The 15281-nt window shown below is 64.0% G+C and overlaps 2 protein-coding genes across 2 annotated transcripts in view; both read left to right on the top strand.

The window, feature by feature from the left end:
- Positions 1 to 771: 771 nt before the first annotated feature.
- On the top strand, positions 772 to 1996 carry ISG15 (ISG15 ubiquitin like modifier). The gene is made up of 2 exons (XM_036436485.2): positions 772 to 1037; positions 1449 to 1996. Exons 1-2 carry the CDS (start codon positions 1035 to 1037, stop codon positions 1938 to 1940), a joined length of 495 nt encoding a protein of 164 aa, XP_036292378.1. The 5' UTR covers positions 772 to 1034; the 3' UTR covers positions 1941 to 1996.
- Positions 1997 to 4224: 2228 nt separating this feature from the next.
- AGRN (agrin) overlaps positions 4225 to 15281 on the top strand; it is a 31184-nt gene continuing 20127 nt past the window's right edge. The window contains 2 exon segments of the mRNA XM_036436430.2: positions 4225 to 4520; positions 6320 to 6581. Of these exon segments, the coding sequence (XP_036292323.1) occupies positions 4314 to 4520; positions 6320 to 6581 (469 nt within the window). The 5' untranslated portion in view covers positions 4225 to 4313.

Raw genomic sequence — 15281 nt, 5'->3', positions numbered from 1 at the left:
TTAACACTTGTTCTATTATTACTAGAGGCCCAGTGCACAAAATTTGTGCAAGAGTAGGCCTTCCTTCCCCTGGCTGGCAGCTGGCTGCACCGTCTTCCCTCTGGCACCCGGGACCAGGGCTTCCCTCACAGTCCCAGCTTTGCCTGGAAGGGCATCTGATCTAATTAGCATATTACACTTTTATTATTTATGATTTATAGTCATGCTAGTGGGAGTATCATATCTCGTGGCTTTAGCATTTCCCTAATGCCCAATGATATTGAGCATATTTTCATGAGGCTGTGCCCATTTGTATATTTCTTTTGGAAACATGCTATTCATGCAATTTTTAATTGAGTAATATTTTTGTTGTTGAGTTGTAAGATTTCTTTTTATATTATGGATACTAGATCCTTATCTGACATGATTTGCAAATATTTTCTCCCATTTCTGTGGATAGTCTTTTCACTTTGTCAATAATGTCCACAAGTTCATTTATGTAGAAAATAAAAGATACATCTCTTTCATTAAAAAAAAAATCTGAACAAATATTGGTGACCATCCCTGGGTAGTTTGGGTCATTATTTTATGTTATTTCTGAATTAACCATGATAAGATTTTCCAAGTTTATTACTTTCGAAAGTTGGTAAATGGAAAGTGAAACTTTCTCATCATTACTTCATGTTGTTACGGCTTTTGTTGTAGGCCATTTTGGGGGGGGGGCTGGAATGCACACTCCTGGGGAGGGGCACACATTGTGTCCCATCAGGTGGGTGGGAGGCCCCTCCAAGGATTCCTTACTGTTCTGCTCCGGCTCTGTTTCCACCACTGGCTCCCAGGCTAGCCTTTGGGAAACGGAAACTGAAACTGAAGCTGAAGCTGAATCAGTCGCTGGTAGGCTGCTCCCAGACACACCCTCTGACGTGTGAGGCTCAGGCTCAGAAAAGGGGTGAGCTGCCAGCGCCTGCCGGAGAGGAGCTGGAGCTGAGAGAGTGAGCGCATCATCATCCTTGTCGTCACGGCCTGTGGAGGACCAGGCATCAGAGCCCACAGCCATGGTGAGGCGGGTGACAGGCTGGGCAGGTGGGCTGGGCACCAGTCCCTTACCCTCTCCCTCCTTGTGCCAGGCAAGCAGAGTGGCTCTAAGCTCCCAGGTTCCTAGGTTGACGCCAGGGCTCCTCCTGACACCAGGTCTGGGTCTTGGAAGGTGGGTTCTGCCCAGTGGCTGCTTCTAGCTCCCTTGAGGGACATCTTAGCTATTGAGTGAGATAAAGTAGATAGTCACAGGAGGGTGGCTGTTTCTCTAGGAATGCTCTCTTGTGCTTCTGTCTCCTGCACTTGAGGTCTCTCCTGGTGGGTGGAGAGGACACAGGAGGGAGCAGGGTCCAGGGCCCTAGGAGCTTGCCCTGCGACCAAGGTCTTGTGTGCAGTGGTGCCAGGGTTTCTGAGCTCCATGTGATTGTCCACAGGGTGGGTACCTGAGGGTGAAGATGCTGAGCAAGGAATTCCGGGTGCCCATGAGGGACTCCATGCTGTTGTCGGAACTGAAGGAGCTGATCACCAAGGAGACCCAAGTGCCTGCCTTCCGGCAGCGCCTGGTGGTCCAGGCAAGCACTGAAGTGCTGCAGGACGGGGTTCCCCTGGCCCACCAGGGCCTGCGCTCTGGCAGCGAGGTTGTGCTGGTGGTGCAGAGCTGCGACAAGCCCCTGAGCATCCTGGTGAGGAACGAGAGGGGCCACACCAGCGCCTACGACGTCCTGCTGACGCAGAAGGTGGCCGAATTCAAGCAGCAGGTGGCTGACCGGGAGAGAACGAGTGTCCACCAGTTCTGGCTGAATTTCCAGGGGCTGCCCCTGGATGATGAGAAGCAGCTGGGGGAGTACGGCCTCACACCCCACTGCACTGTGCAGATGAATCTGCGCCTTCGGGGGGGCATGGAGGGACCAGGAGGGCAGGGCTGAGAGCCACACCAGCCAGCCCCTGGCCAGGAGAGCCCATAATAAACATTGATGCAAAGATACTGGCTGCCTCTGGGTCTTTCCTCACACCTGCCCTGGCACTCTCACTTCCGCTGATGAGCCCTGGGGGAGAGGGGAAGGAAGAGGCAGGCAAGCAGACCCAGGGTCTCTGGGTGGTCACAGCCCAGAGCTGAGTAGGATCAACCAGTAACAACATTCTCCCATACCCCCACCTTGCAGAGAGACTGAAGGTGCTTTCCCACACCTTTGGGAAATTAACTTTTAGGGAAAGAAAAAGGCCTCACTGGCATCTATCCCTGGCCCAGGTTAAGCATGGTCAGGCTCTGCACACCTGGCCCCACCCAACATCTGGGTCAGCAGACAGCATGGGGGGGGGGGGGATGGAGGCCAGGCCAGGACCCAAAGGCCACAAGGCGATATCCCCACTGAGATCAGCACCCCTGGAAGCGGTGGGGGAGGACAGTCCTAGGGCCTGCCTGGGTAAGCTGGGAGGGGGCTCAGGGCCTCTCTGTCCTTCGGGACCCACCAGCCCACTCTGTCCAGTCTGCATTGGTCTGGAAGGGGGTGGACAGGGCCTGAACACATGTGGAGGCTTTTCAAAGCAAACACATGCACCTTTCACTCAATGGAGAGGTCATCGTGGCCAGAGGGAAGGGTGCCTGGGTGGGGGACGCCTGCAGAAGAGCTTTGGGGAGCACCGCCTGGCACAGGCTGCAGTGCTTCCACACCAGATGCTCTCCGTTTCCCAGATGAGCCCACAGGAGCCAGGCTGAGCCAGCCTTGGACACAGGCAAGATGGATGTGACAGAACAGACACCTCTCTGGGCCAAAATCCGAGATTCTGGGGACACTCAGACCTCAGCTTTCAGATTCTTCGGAGGAATTTATTTGGCTGGAGACCCAGCGACCCCTCTCTGGACTGTGGGAGTCTGTATTTGGGCTGAGGGGTGGGGAGCAGCCTCAGGTCTGCCTTGCCTAGGACGGATGCCTGGGGGTGGGGTGGGGGGCTCTCCAGGTTCCAGCCACACTTCCTGGGCCTCACTCTCACCTCTACTTCAAGTCAGCAAGTGTAAGCACACACCTTGATGCCACCCTCCTTTCCTGAACCCCCAGAGGGTCTGGAGAAGTAGGATCCTCCAGAGGGGCCTCTGCATAGCTATCCCTTCCTAGCTCCTGGCCCCAGCTCTGTGGCAGGCTTGGTGAGGGGGCACCTCAGATCCAGGCCTGTTAGAAGGGAAGGGGCCTCCTCCCTTTCCCCTTCCCCTTCCCCTGGTAGTCAGCCAGGCCAGGCTCCAATGTGGACGTTCTGGATCACAGTTTGTCCCTGCACTTGGCCGGAGGGAGCAGCGCCCTTCTGAGCTGGAAGGGGGCGTGGCCGCCCCCCCCCCCCCCCCCCGCAAACAGTGACCCGCAATTGCCGCCGCTGGACAGCAGGGGGCGCCCCCCGCCCTGCATAAAGGCCAGAGCGGACCCAGGACCGGGAGGTAGGCGGGTCTGCGACCAGCTTTGACCAATCGACGCTGCGCAGGACCGCATTGGCCCTCGGCCGCGGGGGGCGTGGCCTATGGAAACGGCCGCCCCTCCCGAGCCCGCGGGGGTCCCGGCCCCGCCGAGCTTCCGTCCGGGCTCCGCTGGGGGCTGGGTCCCCCCGCAGGCTCCCTGGCCTGCAGGGCTCCAGCGCGGCGGGGTCCCGGCTGCTGCCAGCCCCTCCCCGCGGCCGGGGAGCCCCCGCCGCCCGGCCCGGAGTGGCCTGGAGCCCCTTGGAAGTCCCGTCACGTCGCCTCCCGATTGTGCATTAACCCGGCTCCTGCCGCAGTGCCGGGGCGGGGGCGCGCGCCGGGGGAGGGCCGTCCGCCCGCGGGGGGCGTCCGTGGGGCCGCCGCACACAGCACCCCGGCCGCCCTCCGCCCCGCCTGACCCGCCCTCCCCGGCCCGGCCCGGCCGCCCCCTGTCCCGGCCCCGCCGCCCCCTAGTCCCGGCCCCGCCGCCCGCTGGCCCGGCCCGGCCGCCCCCTGTCCCGGCCCCGCCGCCCGCTGTCCCGGCCCCGCCGCCCCCTAGTCCCGGCCCCGCCGCCCCCTGTCCCGGCCCCGCCGCCCCATGTCCCGGCCCGGCCTCCTCCGGCGCTTTGTTCGCGGGGCCGGCGCGGGTCGGGGCGGCGGGGCGGCGGGGCGGCGCGGGGGCGGCGAGGGGGCGGGAGCGGCGGGGGCGGTGCTCCCCGGGCCCCGCCCCGCCCCGCCCCGCCCCCGGCCGCCGCGCTCCCACCGCCTCCCGGGAGCTGCGTCCCGTCCTGTCCAGTCCGGTCCCCGGCGCGGCCCGGCCCGCGCTCGCTCCGGCCTTCCGCGCCCTCGGCCCGCCATGGCCAGCCTGCGGCCGTCCGGCCCGGCCCCGCTGCCGCCGCTGCTGCTGCTCCTGGTGGCGGCCGCGTGCCCCCTGCCCGGCGCCGACGGGACGTGCCCGGAGCGCGCGCTGGAGCGGCGGGAGGAGGAGGCGAACGTGGTGCTCACGGGCACCGTGGAGGAGATCCTCAACGTGGACCCGGTGCAGCTCACGTACTCGTGCAAGGTGGGCGCCGCCGGCACGCCGGCCCGGAGCCCCGCGGGGCCCCGAGCCCGGGCTGGGGGCTCCGGCCCGCGATCCCGGCCCCGAGCCCGAGGCCCGCCCCCGGTGCCCGGCCGCCGCGGGGACCCCCGCCCGGCCGTGGGAACCGGCCCAGACGCCGCAGCGCCCGCTGCCTTGGCGACCGCCGAGCCCCCGGGTGGGGCGCGGGTCCCGGGAACTCGCAGGCGCCGCGGGGAAAGTTCCGCCGCAGCCCCAGCGAGCGGCGCCCAGGCCGGGCCGGTCCCGTCCCGGCCGCCCTCCGCCCGCCGCCCGCCGAGGGGTGCCCCTCCCCACCTGCCCGGGAAGGGCCGGGGGCCGGGGCGACGGCGCTCTCTGCCCGGGCGGAGTGGGGTTCCTCTGGGTCAGGGCTGGAGGGGTGGTCGGGAGAGGGGGTTTCTCACCTCCCCCCGGGGACCCCGGGGGGTGCTGAGTGCGGGTGTGGGGCCGGCGCTGAGGAGGGGGCGGGGCCGTTACTGAGCTCCAGTGCGCGTGGGGGCGGCCGGGCAGGGGCAGGTGCCTCATCCGCTCCTGGGAGAACCGCATCCCCCGGCCACGCGAGGGGGGCTTGGGGTTCTCTCCTCAGTGGGACCCCGCAGCCGCGGGGCAGGACGGTGGGTTTTACACCACAATCCATTCCCAGGCCCCTCCCCACATCGGGCCCCTCAAACTGCCTCCCCGACCAGAAACCGGATCATTCCTCCTGCTGGGAGATGGGAGCGGGCCGCAGCTCCGTTTGGCTGGGCCTGTGAGGGCTACCGCCGGGCTCCCCGCTGGGCCCCCTCCCCTCCACCTCGGGGCACTTTGCCAAGTCCCTGCAGGATTTTCCCGACTTCCTCCCCGCCGCTCCTGGGTGTGGCTGGGGTGGGGGGAGGCGATGAAAGCTGCCGGCCCTCCCCCTGCTGGTTTTGTCCTTCTGAGCCTACTGTGTGTCTGGAGGTGGGGGGGTGGGGGGCTGGGCCGGGCCGGGCTCACCCAGACCACTGCAGGGTGGAGGGGGTCCCTGCAGATCCTAGGCTCCCAGCAGGGGGGCATAGGCAGGTGAACTGGCCACCATTGTCTTTCATCCCCCATTCCAGCAGCCCACCCCCAGGCTCCTGAAGAGAGGCCATTCCTCAGGGAGCTGGCTCCTGTCGGGGGAACCTGTTCCTCTGAGGGCAGCCCGTTGTTCAGCCTGCCTCTCCTGCCACCCTCCTGCCACCCCCATTCCCCATCCCTGTGGACTGCGAGCCTCCCAGGGCACAGTTTGTCGGAGAAGGTGCCCTCGGGGCCCTCAGAGCAGAGCAGGAGGGTGGGGCTGCCCTGTGCTGCCCAAACTTGATTTTGTGGTTCTCAGCTGCCTTTCCTGCACTCACTGCGGGAGCCTGGCGGGAGGAGGGGTCTTTTATCTCCTGGGAGGGGGTGTCTAGCCCACCCACAGGGCTGCAAAGAATGCAGCTGGCCCTGAGCCCCGAGCTCAGAGCTTGTCGCCCTGAAAGCCTGTCATCGGGCTCCGTCCAGGGCAGGCCAGAGGAGGGGTGGGCAGATGGGAGAGTAAGGCAGGGAGGGCAGGCAGCCCAGGCCAGGGGATCCCCTTGCCATATCCGGCTGGAGCTGACATGGTCACATTGGAGTGGGGTGGCTGGGTCAGTTAGACCTGGGGGTTGGGAGCTGTTTCCTGGAGGAAAAGGCCCAGCCGCCCCAGGCTGCCGTTTGCCTCCGGCCTCTGTGGCCTCCTCTTCCCAGTGGGAGTGGATCACTGAGACCTGCCCCCCATTCTCCCCCAGGTCCGGGTCTGGCGGTACTTGAAGGGCAAAGACGTGGTGACTCAGGAGAGCCTGATGGATGGTGGCAACAAGGTGGTGATTGGCGGCTTTGGAGACCCCCTCATCTGTGACAACCAGGTGTCCACTGGGGACACCAGGATCTTCTTTGTGAACCCTGCACCCCCGTACCTGTGGCCAGCCCACAAGAACGAGCTGATGCTCAACTCCAGCCTCATGCGCATCACCCTGCGGAACCTGGAGGAGGTGGAGCACTGCGTAGAAGGTGCGTGGGGCCAGGGCGGCCGAGGGGGCCCGAGGGGAGCGTGCTGCAGGCTGGGCAAACTCTCGGGGTCTGACCTCCTTGCAGCTCCCCCGCTCCTCGCTGTGTCTGCCATCTCCGGGTCATTAGCAGTGCTCCCCAAAACCCCCACAATGCCACCATCTTTTGTCTTGAGCCGAGCAAGTCCCAGCCCTGCAAAGGAACAGGCCTCCCTCTCTTACCCTCCCTTCCCCCTCCCTGGCTCTGCACCTCGAAGAGGGTCCTTTTCTCGAGGAGAGGCTGGGACCAGGTGAATGAGCACCAGCTGTTCATGTTCCTGCAGAGGCCCAAACATCTGTCTAGACAGGGCCCGGATGTTGAGCAATCCCTTGGGGGTGGGGCCTATAGATGGGGCACAGCCCCCTTGTGTGTTCCAAGGCCTGTCATTTCTGGGAAGGGGCAGCTCTGTGGGGTGAGGGCTTCTGTGGGTTTGATGGGGTGTGGGACTCCGTTATCGGGGTGGAGAGCTTTTTCTTATCGTCTGTCCCCACACATCTATTCTGAATGGCCTGAGAGCATCCCTCCCCCACCACAGTCTCTGGGAGGTGAGCAGGAATCACATGACCAGGGCTCTCTCCCCTCACCCCCCTTCATCCCAGTATAGTCCCAGTTAGGAGTTGAGATCCTTGGCTGAGGAATGTGGCAGGGAGAGAGCCGGTGTCCCCACATCCTGCCTGTCCCCTCTTGGCTGCCTAGGAAGGGATGTATGGGGAGGGGTGGTGGGGTGAGAATGTTTCTCCCCAGGGCAGTAGGAGGGGTCTGTTACTTCCTGTCCTGGGAAGGTGACCCTGCCCCTCTGATTGGCTCTTTTGGCCAGTAGGGAAGTCCCCCTTCTACCCAATTTAGTGCTGTGGTGCTGGCTTGTTTTTTGTGAGGTCCTGGATGGTGGACTCATCTGGCCTGGAGAGGACTGTGCTTGGGAGGCAGACCCAAGTGGGCGGGAGCCCCATGATGTCTTGCCCAGACTGTGGTTGGCTGCTTCTGGGGCTGCCTCGTGGTCCCCGGCCACAGCGTCACACAGAGGGGCCAGCAGGGCTGGGTGTCCTAGTCTCTTGCCAGCACTGGCTGGACCGAGGGTCTCAGCTTGGCTGTCCTCCTCCCTGGCAAGGACTTGAGACGCTGGCCTCACTCTGGAAGCTTGTGGTTGAGGGAAAAGATGGGAGTGAGACGTGAGGATCAGGCATCTGTGTGATGTGATGCCCTGTTGCGGGGGGAGGGGGAGGAGGGCTAAGGAGAGGCTGAAGAGAGGGCCAGGGACAGGACAGAAAATGCCCTCTCCCTCGACAGGGAAGCATCTCCAGGGTCAGCCGTTAAGTGTACTGCTGGGTGGGTCCAGCCCGGGGGTCTGTGATCAGTAACTGAGGCCTGATGTGGGGTCAGGAGGTCTGTGGTGTGAGGGCCACCACGGGCACAGCAAGATTGGCCATCCTGCCAGAGCCGCACCCACACCAACCCGGCTCTGGACACACCAGGCTGGGCAGAGAGACAGCCGGGCAGGAGGGTTCCCAGGGAGAGCCCCCAGCTAGGACTGAGACTTGACCTACTGTGTGCTGCCTGCCCTGGCAACCAACGCTGAGGGGCAGGGCCCAGGCTCTGGCCAGTGTGCAGTGGAGGGGGGAGTGCCCAGGAGGGCTGAGCCACCACACAGACCCCCTGAGGTAGGCTCCTCTGCAGGGGGAAGGTCCGGGGAAGGAGTTCCTGGAGATGAAGGGAAAGGAAATGGCTTGGAGCCTTGTGGGTGGAGGCCGGGAGCCGGGAGGGCAGGGCCCAGACTGAGGAGCCTCCCTCTGCAGGCTCTGGATTGAGCTGGGCCACATGGATCTGCTTTAGAAGCCAAGGAAGGCACTGAGGGCAGTGGGCTGGGTGCTGGGGCAGGGCTGGTACGTCACAGTCCTGGCTTAGATGAGGGGGTGTCTCCCCCGAGCGCCCCGAAGCCTGAGGGACCAGGTCCCTGGAGCTAGGGCCAGGCTGGGGAAGGAACAACCTTGTGCCCAGTCCCTCAGGCTGGGTGGGTGGGAGGAGCGGCCACCTCCTGTTCTGTAGGAGATGAGAACCACAGATCCCACCCCAGGCTCCAGGAACCCAGGCCTCAGCCTAGTGAAGAGTCAAGGCCTGAGATAAGCTGGCCCTTCCCTGTCTGACTGACCCCATTTTGCTTCCAGGCCCCCCCAGGGCCCAGGGCGAAGTCTGAGCAGCCACTGATCTGTGGAGGTCGCCCCAAGACCACCAGGTCTCACTTGTCCCTAGCACACTTCACCCCTGCAAGGCCCAGAGCAGCCAAGGTGGGGCCTCGTCCTCCTCCCGGCCTGGGTACTGGGACACCTGCTGCTCTCAGCACACCTGTCCCCAGCTCTGCTGGGCCCTGCCTTCCGCAGTGTCTCTCTGGGACCTGCAGGGTCTTCCTGGCTCTGCTGCTCAGGCCCCTTCCCCAGCCTCTGCCCCCGGAAGACACTCCTCCAGTTCTGACCTGGGGAACCACATTCCTGGCATAACTGAGACAGGTATGTGTCCCTCCCTCTGCGCCACCTTTGGGTGAGGGAGGCCTGCAGCCCGGGACAGCCTCTTCCAGGAGACTCCTCCCCCTGCTGCTTTGTGGGGGGTGTGGCCTGGCCTCCTCCAGTGACAGCCACCCCCACGCCGAGCCTGCCCAGGCTGGCAGCTGAGCAAGCATCTCCTCCAGCCCTGGGCCACCTTGTCCTGGTCAGGGCACTGCCCACTTACTCCACCACATGAGCTAGTCCTGGCCTCCCCTGCAGCCTCCAGGACGACACAGGCTGGCCAAAGGCCGGCAAGGCAGTCTGCGGCCCTCCCCTCCCCCGTAGGAGCCAGGAGCAGAGAAAGGAAGTGTTGTCTGCCCCCGCGGGGCCTGGCACAGGGACAGGGGCCTGGCACAGGGACAGGTCCAAGTGAGTCTGGTGCTGGCCCTGCCCAGCCCTGAGACCCGGGTCCTGGCGATCACTCTGGGCAGCGGTGCTGTAGAGGAGTGGGCCCTGCATGTCAGGAACTGACCCTCCATCTGCCCGTCAGGCAGGTAGCCAGCTGTCCGGGACGTTTCTGAGCTGCCCCCCGCACCCTCCCGCTGCCTGGCACTTAATCTCTGCACCCCTTGCGATTCCTGGGCCTGTCCCACCCCCTTCACATTCTTCCCCACTGACGGGAGGTGACTTCTTCCTGTTCACGGCTCTCCCTCTCTTACTCTCCTACCCTCTGCTCTGTAGGTTCCCACCCTGCCCCCTCCAGGCCTCCCCCAGCCCCCTTCCTGGCCCCTCCCCCAGCCGGGCCTGGAAGAGGCAGGTCTGGGCTAGAGGCTGCCCGCCCGCCTGCTCCTTTCCTCCAGAGGCTGGGAGCTGGGGCGGCCTGCCCAGGTGGGGCGGGTTCTTCCACCTGGCGTCCGGTAGGAAGGCAGCAGGGGCGCTCCCAGTGGCTGAACAACGGGCTGCCCTCAAAGGACTGGACGTGTGCGGGCCGGGCTCCAGGTGGTCCTGGTGCTGGCGGGTGGCCTGTGCTCCCTGGGCAGCTAAGGCCTGTGACCTCGTTGCTTCCCTTCGGGCTGAGGTGGTGGAAATACTGCTTGGCTTTTTCCACACCGACCCACCCCCTTGTTCCCCACCGAGAGACGAGCCCAGCCTCCGTTCTCCCCACAACTGGAAAAAATTGTTTTGGAACTGCCCTCCCGCCCTCGCTCTGTCACACGGGGGTGCTGGACCGAGCACCCCCGTGGGGCCTGCTTGTAGGCTCGCTGCCGCCGGGTGCTGGGACCTGTGCTGCTCAGGTGAGGCAGCTGAGGCCTGGAGCCAGCTGGCCAGGACTGGGACTGCACGTTGGGGCAGGAAGTGCAGGGACTGCCCCAGGAAGTCTGGGTGGGGGAAGGGGGAGCGCGCCCAGACCTGGGACCTCAGGTCAAGCAGCGCCATCCTCGCCATTCCCTGTGCATCCAGGCCAGGCAGCACCCCCGCCGCCCCCCTCCACCTCCACACACACACACACACACACACACACCCAGTCTGTCTGCTTTGCTTCCTTCCTGGAGAGCTAGGCCCCCAACCCGCAGGGGGGAGGTAAACAGCTGCAGGAACAGGCTCTGCCCACCCCGTCCACCCATAGCTTCCACCTGTGGAACCCAGGCCAGCTGCCCCCCCCCCCCCCGCCCCCATTCAGCCTTGCCCAGAGCCTGGGTGGAGGGCCGTGGACTTCCTGTCTGCCTTGCCCTCCTGGCCCCAGCACTCCCTCACCACAGGCCCCTGGGGCTGCGGCATCATCACCACTGTGGCCCTCGGGGCACTGACACCCGGAGACCAGGAAGAGCCTGCCTCTCACTCAGAAAGGGCAGCACTCCAGTGAGTTACCCCAGGACTGACCAGTGACGCAGCTCAGCTGAGGAGGCTACTGGGACCCTGTGGGTTTGCACTGGGACCCAGGAGTGGTCATGTTGGAGTCAGGCTGCGGCTGAGATCTGGAAAAGGGTGATCTAGGCCTGCCTTGAGAAGCTCCCCCCACCCCCCCACACACACCCCAGACCCTGAGAACTTCCTCTGAGGAAGGCCCCCTGCTGGGCACTGGCAGCTGGGCCTGGGAAGGGGCAGAGGCCCCTCCTAGCCCCTCCCTCATGCCTCCCATGGAGAGCTGCATGGAGAGGGAGAGCTCCCTTCAGCTGTGTGGCGTGTGCATGTGCATGTGCATGTCTGTGACATGCCCTCTCAGCCTCAGACGCAGTAATCGGTACACAGGAGAATTCCGGTCAGAGCCGCCACAGGTGGCCTGTGGTTCCTGGTTTCCCTGTGCTCTGTTGAGGGCCAGGGGCTGGTAAGGGGCGACCTTTGCTGGTGTGCCAGGCCTTGGGACAGGGCTCCAGCCTCTGTCCTCTGTGTGTCCCAGCCTCTGCTTGCTGTAGCTGTCTGGTCCACCCCAGTGTCCAGCTGTGTGTGTCTGCATCCCTCCCTCCCCTGCGCCTGGCAAAGGCTGGGCACCTCCTCCTGCACCTCAGTGCTGGCGACCAAAGGGCTGTGGGAGGACCTGAGAGCCCTCACGTACCTGCCAGACCCTGAGTCTGACACAGGGCTCTGGTGGGGGTCGCTGGACTGAGGAGCCTGAGCTTCCCCTGCTCCGCCTCTCAGCAGCCCTGTCAGTCACCAGGCGCTGGGCCCTGGGCAGAGCAGGCAGCCTGGTTTGGCTGTGCTGGCGCCTGTCCCTGTGCTCACAGGTGTGAGGCCAGTGCACAGCCGGGCCAGCCGTGTAGGGAGGGAGCCGGTGGAGGGGGCTCAGCATGTCTGTTCATTCACTCACGGTTTCTTTCTCACCCACATGCCCACCCACCAACCCCAGCAGATCCTCAAAGGGCCACTGGGAGGGGCGGCTGCTGTCACCTGCACACACCCCTGCCGGCTCCGGATGTGCCTCCCAAGGAGGCAGGTGTGTGCAGGGGGAAGCACAATCTGGGCAGAAAGAGTGGGATGGGGTGAGCCGCGGGTGGCCCCTGGGTGTGGGTGAAGGGCAATGGAGGGCGTGGTGCGGGGGAGAGGGCTGGGAGCCCACAGCTCACTGCCAAGCCTGGATGGGAACTGAGCTGAGCCAGCCTTCCACCTGACAGCTGGCACCTTTGCCGCTGGTCCCATTAGCACACACCCCTTTCGTCCATCCGCACCTGGTGGCCCCAGAACCTCCCTGTCCCGCCTGTCTTTGCCTCTCTTCAGCCCTCTCCTCCCTGGGTGTCTGCAACCCCTCTTCATCCTGACGCCCAGCTGGCTGCCGCCTCCAGGAAGTGCTCCCTCACACCCTACTTAGACTCTGGTGCTGGGCTGTGTGTCACCCGTGGCCACACAGCTGGGTCCCGCAGAAAAACGCCTCCCCAATCCCCACTGACTCACTGACCACACCTGGCACCTCCCTTGCTCCCCAGCTTTCTCTTTCCTTCTGGAGATGTGCTTGGAGCAGTTCTACGGTAAGGGGTGGGGGGAGGTCAGCCCCACCCCATCCCTACCTTTCCCCCTCCTCTGTTCCGCTGGCGCCCCCTAGTGGCTCTGTGCAGGCTCCCTCACACTGGCTCTGCCCAGCTCCTGCAGCCTCCTGAGCCTGTTCTCACCTGGGCACAAGTCATTGCCCATCTGAGGGCTCCCCCTCCAGGGCTGTGCACACCCCTCTCCCCCTGATTCAGGTCTCTGCAGATATCACCCCTCAGACCCTCCAACCTAGTGCACCACTGCCACTGGGTAACCTGAGCTGAGAATTTACGTGACTCTGGACACGCCTCCGGCATTTAGCCCCTCCAGGAGGAGCTCAGACCAGCGGGGAAGCGAGGGAGGGAGAGATAGCGAGGGAGGGGTGCGGCAGTGCCTGCAGCTGCCTTCCCCGCTCCCAGCCCTATGAGCTGGTCCTGCTGAGATGCTTCCAAACCTCGTTTAATCCCACCATCCTGCAGAGCGAGCTAACTCACAGCCCCTGGAGTCAAACGTGAGCACTCCGGCCTCACCTGCAGCTGTGATCTAGGCCTGGGCTGGACGCCACCTCCTCTCGAGGGGCTGGCCTGGGTCCAGCTGCTGTGTCCTGTTGTGAACTGCCAATTGTCTGCTACGGCTGGGGGAGGGGCCTGCGGCAGCCTGAGACCGGACGCCGGGAGGCCCTGAAGGGGCAGTTGGGGAGGGGTCTGCTCTGCTCTGGCCTTTTCCCTCCTCCGCCCCTCCTCCATCGAGACAGCCAGACACCTGTGACGTGCGAGCGCATTTAGTGGTGTGTGTGCACAAGTGAGACGTGCCTGCCCCAGAGAGGAGAGCTCCCCCACCCCCACCCCATCCATCCTCTCCCTCTGGCTGAAGCCAGGGTCATCTGCATGAGAAAGGGGCCTGCAGGTTGCCAGGGGCTGGACTCTGTCCTTCTAGACCCCATCCCCCACCTTCCTTTTCGGGGCCAGAGAAGTAACCAGAGCCTGTGCGTGTGCACACGTGTGTATGTGTGCTATGTGGATGCGGACCCAGTGGTGTTGCATGAAGGTGAATGTGTGTGTGAGTTGTCCAAGTGTGTATGTACACCGGTGAGTGAGGGACACGTGTGCACACATGCAGCTGACACCAGTGCCCATGCAAACTTGAGTGGGTGTGTGTGTGCCTGTGTGACACCTCGAACACAGAATGTGTGTACATGTGTGTGTGGTTGCATGTTGCTCTGTGTGAGCCCAGAGTCCAGGGGGCTGATTCCTGGCTCTGAGCACCCTCTCTATCCCTTTGTGGGGCGTGAGCCGTCTGGGCTGGTCTGGGCTGAAAGATTGAGTCTGAAGATCCCAAAATAGCTTTGGTCGCCTGAATTCCCCTCCCCCAGCTGGGTCTGGGGCCTCAATGGCCCTTTGTCTCTGAAGGCCGCTCCCCCCTGTGGGGGGCTCGGGCTGGGCTGGGCTGGGCTGGGAGGGACCAGGCAGCCTGGCGGTCCCCCCCCCCCCCCCCCCCCGCCCCGCCGGGACATGCCGGCCCCAAGCCCCACCCAGAGTTGGCTGGTTGGCCAGCCTCTCGGCAGCTCCCAGGGTCCCTGCCAGCCCCCTGGGCTCCCTCTGATCCCAGGCTTATCCTTCCCACAGCCTGGTTTTTCCCCTCCCACTTCGCGGAGCCCCCCAGTTGCAGTGGCAGCAGCAAACGGGGCCTGTGTGTTTGTCCCCCGTGGGCCCTGGGCACCCTGGTGTTGTCTGAGGGGCCATCTCTGAGCCAAGGGATGCGGATCCAGTCCTGGGGGGCTACAGAGAGAAGCAAATGGGAAAGTGTGTGACCCTGGGCTCCCGGCCAATCTGTGCCCTGAGGTAAAAAGTCAGACCCTGCCCTGGGTGCTCCCAGTCCAGGGTGGTGCTAGAGGAGCCACAGGCACTATCAGTGTGGTGTGGGGAGTGCCAAGGTCCAGCGAGGTGAGGGGCGGGGTAGGCGGGAGGCCCCTGAGGAGAGGGAGGCAGCTGAGGGCTAGGATCGCCAGGGGTTGGAGGGGTTGTTGCTCTGGGTCTGCCGGGCATTGGGTGGGGGAGCCACTCTGATTGGCGTTTCCTCTGATGCTTTATTGGATCCTTGGGTTCCAAGAGTTTGAAGACCTCTGCTGGGGGTGTGAGGACCCTGACTGGGGGGCTGACGCCGTGCGGGGTGTGGCATCCGTGTGCCTGCTGAAGGACATAAGGAGTCAGGGATGGGCCTGGCAGAATGGGCGCTGGCAGCAGGGGGCTGCAGTGAGGAAGGTGGAGTGTGTGGAAGAGCCCTCCTGACCGAAGGGAGTGATGGGGGGGGACCCCAGGGCCTGCAGGTGAGGCAGCTGGATATCTGGCAGGTGGGACGCCCTTGGGGGAAGGTTCCGGCTGGAGGCACAGCGGTAGGTGGCAGTTGCCCTGTGGTGGTGGTGGTGCCAGGAAGGGTCTGGGGAGAGGGACCCCAGGGAACTGGGTGTGCTTAGGACCGAGATGAGATCTAAGAGGACAGGGTGATACTGGTGGCCATGCCACAGCCGTTTGTCTGGAAGGAGACCTTCGGACAGCAAACACACATGCCCCTCCCCAGGCCCGGCTCAGGGTCTGAGCGTGAATGTGACTGTGGGTGTGATAGGCTGGCTGTGACTAAGTGTGGGGTGAGGGATGCCCTTAATGTCTTTTCAGCTGGGCAGGGAGTCGGTCAGTGGCCATAGGAGGAACTAACTGGCCAGGAGGGATGC

This window comes from Pipistrellus kuhlii, unplaced genomic scaffold, assembly GCF_014108245.1.
Source record: "Pipistrellus kuhlii isolate mPipKuh1 unplaced genomic scaffold, mPipKuh1.p scaffold_m20_p_137, whole genome shotgun sequence".
Taxonomy (NCBI): domain Eukaryota; kingdom Metazoa; phylum Chordata; class Mammalia; order Chiroptera; family Vespertilionidae; genus Pipistrellus; species Pipistrellus kuhlii.
Note: the sequence above shows the minus strand (reverse complement) of the source record. Positions and strands in the feature narration are given on the sequence as shown.